Source organism: Halyomorpha halys, unplaced genomic scaffold (assembly GCF_000696795.3).
Source record: "Halyomorpha halys isolate HHAL.00 unplaced genomic scaffold, Hhal_1.1 Scaffold78.1, whole genome shotgun sequence".
In the NCBI taxonomy this organism is placed as follows: domain Eukaryota; kingdom Metazoa; phylum Arthropoda; class Insecta; order Hemiptera; family Pentatomidae; genus Halyomorpha; species Halyomorpha halys.
In genome coordinates, this window is record NW_027108467.1 from 220,355 (window position 1) to 223,735 (window position 3,381).

At 30.7% G+C, this 3,381-nt stretch overlaps 1 protein-coding gene across 6 annotated transcripts in view; it reads left to right on the forward strand.

Moving 5' to 3' along the window:
- The first annotated feature begins 560 nt into the window (after positions 1-560).
- LOC106692934 (cytochrome P450 4F5) overlaps positions 561-3,381 on the forward strand; it is a 59,920-nt gene continuing 57,099 nt past the window's right edge. The window contains exons 1-2 of one of the 6 annotated variants that reach the window (XM_067046789.1): positions 561-668; positions 813-988. In XM_067046789.1, coding sequence (XP_066902890.1) covers positions 823-988 — 166 coding nt within the window. In that variant the 5' untranslated portion in view covers positions 561-668; positions 813-822. Of the gene's footprint in view, positions 726-812; positions 989-3,381 lie in introns of all 6 variants that reach the window. The other 5 variants (XR_010843251.1, XR_010843250.1, XM_067046790.1 and 2 more) reach the window with 5 other exon arrangements.

The window sequence follows — 3,381 nt, forward strand, 5'->3', positions numbered from 1 at the left end:
ACTTCATTAAAATTAATAATGATCAATCAAATTAATCATGAACTTTGTAGGGAAGACTATGACTTAATTCCAATGGTAACTCTAATGAATTTGAGTTACTATATACAAACAGTAGAAAATATAATGACCGTGTTCAACAAAAATAATTAAATAATTTATATTTACTCAAGATAATTCTAACTCAAGAAATTTATACTATTTCCGAATTAGTAAACAAATTAATACAAACATTACCAGATATATCATTTAAATCGCTTAAGGCGTTAAATAAACTCACCAAAACCTAATATAAATGAAACACTTATTGAATTCCAGAGCAGATTAGAATAACTAAGACATTTAGTATTTGTAACATTGAAATCAGACTAACAAAAGTAATGTCCAATTAGCTTCAACAATCTCATACTCGTGGCAACATGATGTCCTTCAACACAAAATTTAGCAGATATTAGATAATTTTATTTATTATATATTTTAATATTATATCAAATTATATAATAAAATGAGAAAAGAAAAACAAAAATATATATGAAAATAATTAAAACTACTTTTTTTCTTTTTCTCAAACTACCACATAGCAGAGGTGCTCCCCACCCTACTCAAGTCTGATCTGTTCCATTCGAGTCCTACCTCACCTAACGTAAGGCAAAGCTGTTCTTCTGTCTCAGGTTGGTTATATAGCTGTCTGAGCATAAATTAAGTTAACTTATATGGTTTGACAGCATGTACGTTGAGTAATCTCTTTCAAACTTAATTCAGTAGTAGTTAGTTATAATTTAGGAAAATAATAAAAGAACTTCTTTTCTTTATAGGAAGATCAATATGATTATTAATGCTGCTCTGACAGTTGTGCTGGCTCACCTCGCCTTGGGTGTGATACTGTGGCTTCGAGTACGGAACCTCTATTCCTATCCTGGGCTGTTGGGTTTCCCTGTCATCGGGAACATCTACTATTTCTACAGAGCACTATTCTTAGGTTCATTCGAGAGTAAGTAAATAAAATTTCAACAAATTATTAATAAACTTGGTAAACCAACAAACGATAAAAGAGTAGTTTTGAAAATCAACACCAGGCGTGATAATATTACATAACTTTTGGCACGTCAGTTCACTCATACTTTCGCTCTGTTTTAACTGATCTCCATTATTATTTTTATTTTAATAAATTTAACAATTATTGTTACTGCGGAATTTTTGTGTTTTGAATTAAGATAAAAGAATCTGGCTTAAAAAACAAATCTAGCTGGACAATGTTATTTTATTGCTGCTTACTGTTATTGAAAAAAATAGTTTAAAAAATTAATAAACACTAGCTTTTGAGATACATTATTAACTATCACAAACAATTTATGATTGTTATGTTGTTTTTTTTACGTATTCATTTTTAATTATTAAATTCTATTAAAATGATTGTGGACAAAAATCTCCTTAGGATAATATTAAACCCACCTTGTTTAAAAATAAAATAAAATTTTATTGGTAACAATTTTACACATATATATTCAAAATATTTGCACCGCTATGGGCCTTTTGTTTGGTAATTTTTAAACTTTTTTCTACTACAATCCATTCACATTATTAAAACTAATAAAAAACAAATTAAATTTGTACCGCAATAACCGATGAAGGATTAGTGTTTTATAATATCAACTATGAAAAAAAATACATGAACTATTGTTATACTTTTGGAAGATACCAACCTTTATAAAAGGAATTAATTTGGTCAAAATCATGATTAAACGGTCAATTGGTGACTTGGGATGTCAAAATAACAGAGATCCTACCACAAAAAATATAAAAAGGCAATCCATCCCGGCCGAACCCGCCCCAGTACAACCTCTATTTTCGTACTCTTCCAAAAAAAAAAAAAAAACCATTGTTAGTACATAAATAATACAAGAAATGGAATATGTATACTAGTGCGTCATATCCATTGGATAAACTACTACTAACCACTAAAACCCCCAGAAAGCGACGGTCTTATAACAATTTTGAAATATTTGTTTAAAAAGGGAAGAGACTGAAGACAGTCAAATCGAGCAAAATTTAAAAAGCGCCTGAAATTGGCTAATAGCCTAATATTTAACTATCTTAAGTCTCCTATTTCTATTTTATGTAAATATTTCAAAAGTGATATAGGACCCTTACTTCCTGGAGGTTTTAGTGGGGCGGGCCGAGCCAGTAAGGATTGCCTTTTAATATTTCACTCCGTTTTCCAATATTAGGTGCTTTTGAAGTATTATTCAATTTAACTATCTTAAGTCTCCTCTTCCCATTTTAAACAAATATTTCAAAAGTGTGCATTGCGACAAGTCATACATCGACCGCTTCACCGTGATTTGACCAAATTACTTCCTTTTATAAAGGTTGGTATCTTCCAACAATATCATAATGATAATTCAGGAATTTTTTTAAAATAGTTTATATTATAAAACACCAATATACCCCTAAATCTTACTGGGTTGTTAAGGTACGAATTTAATTTTTTTTATTAGTTATGAATGGATAATATAATATAATAAATAATATAAAATCGTTGCCAATAAAATTAAATAGGTTTATTTTTAAGCAAGGTGGGCTTAATGAGGGGAAAAAATTCTCACGTTTTATTTTGTATCTCCGGTTCTAATTTGTTTAATTAAACCCGCTTTGAGCCTCTTAGTGCAGTTTTTAGAGCCCCCAAGTTCCATTTTTTAGATTTTTAAAAAGAAAACGAAGGCCGAAGTAGGGCGAAAATTTCCGACTAAATAATAAAAATTTTATTTCCCGATTTTTGTGAAAATTTGTAATAGGGGTTTCTCGAGGTGCTGAAAACGAATATCAACTTTGTTTCACTCCTAAAAAATCTATTACTGGGCCGATTTACTAGGAGGTTTTTGTGCAGAATCATTTCAATGGAATTTTTTTTTTTTATTATTTACTTATTGTTATTTACAACTGTATACATATATACACATCAAGTAAATTTGCTGTAAGTGATATTATGACATGATACAAACATGTGGAGAATCTACTCATTGATAGAACTACAAAAACACTTCTAAAGGAGAAGATCTCGAGGCCATCTTCTTTTCAGACGCCTAGGAGGATTATTAGGTAGTGAATGAGAAGCCAGGCTAGAAACGAGTTGGTTGGGAAGTTTATTATGGAAGGATTGGTATCTGATTCTGGCCGAATCGGCAACATAGGACTCATTGAGGTCCTGATGGATGATTTGATTTGTGACAAAGTAAGGAGCATTAAGGATTTTGGACTGTAAGGATTGGATTCGGGAGGATTTTGATGGTTTAGTGAAGCCCCAAAGCTCAACTCCGTATGTCCTGATCGGCTTTATTACAGTCATGTAGATCAGTCTTTTGTAATGGATTGGAAGTTTGGACC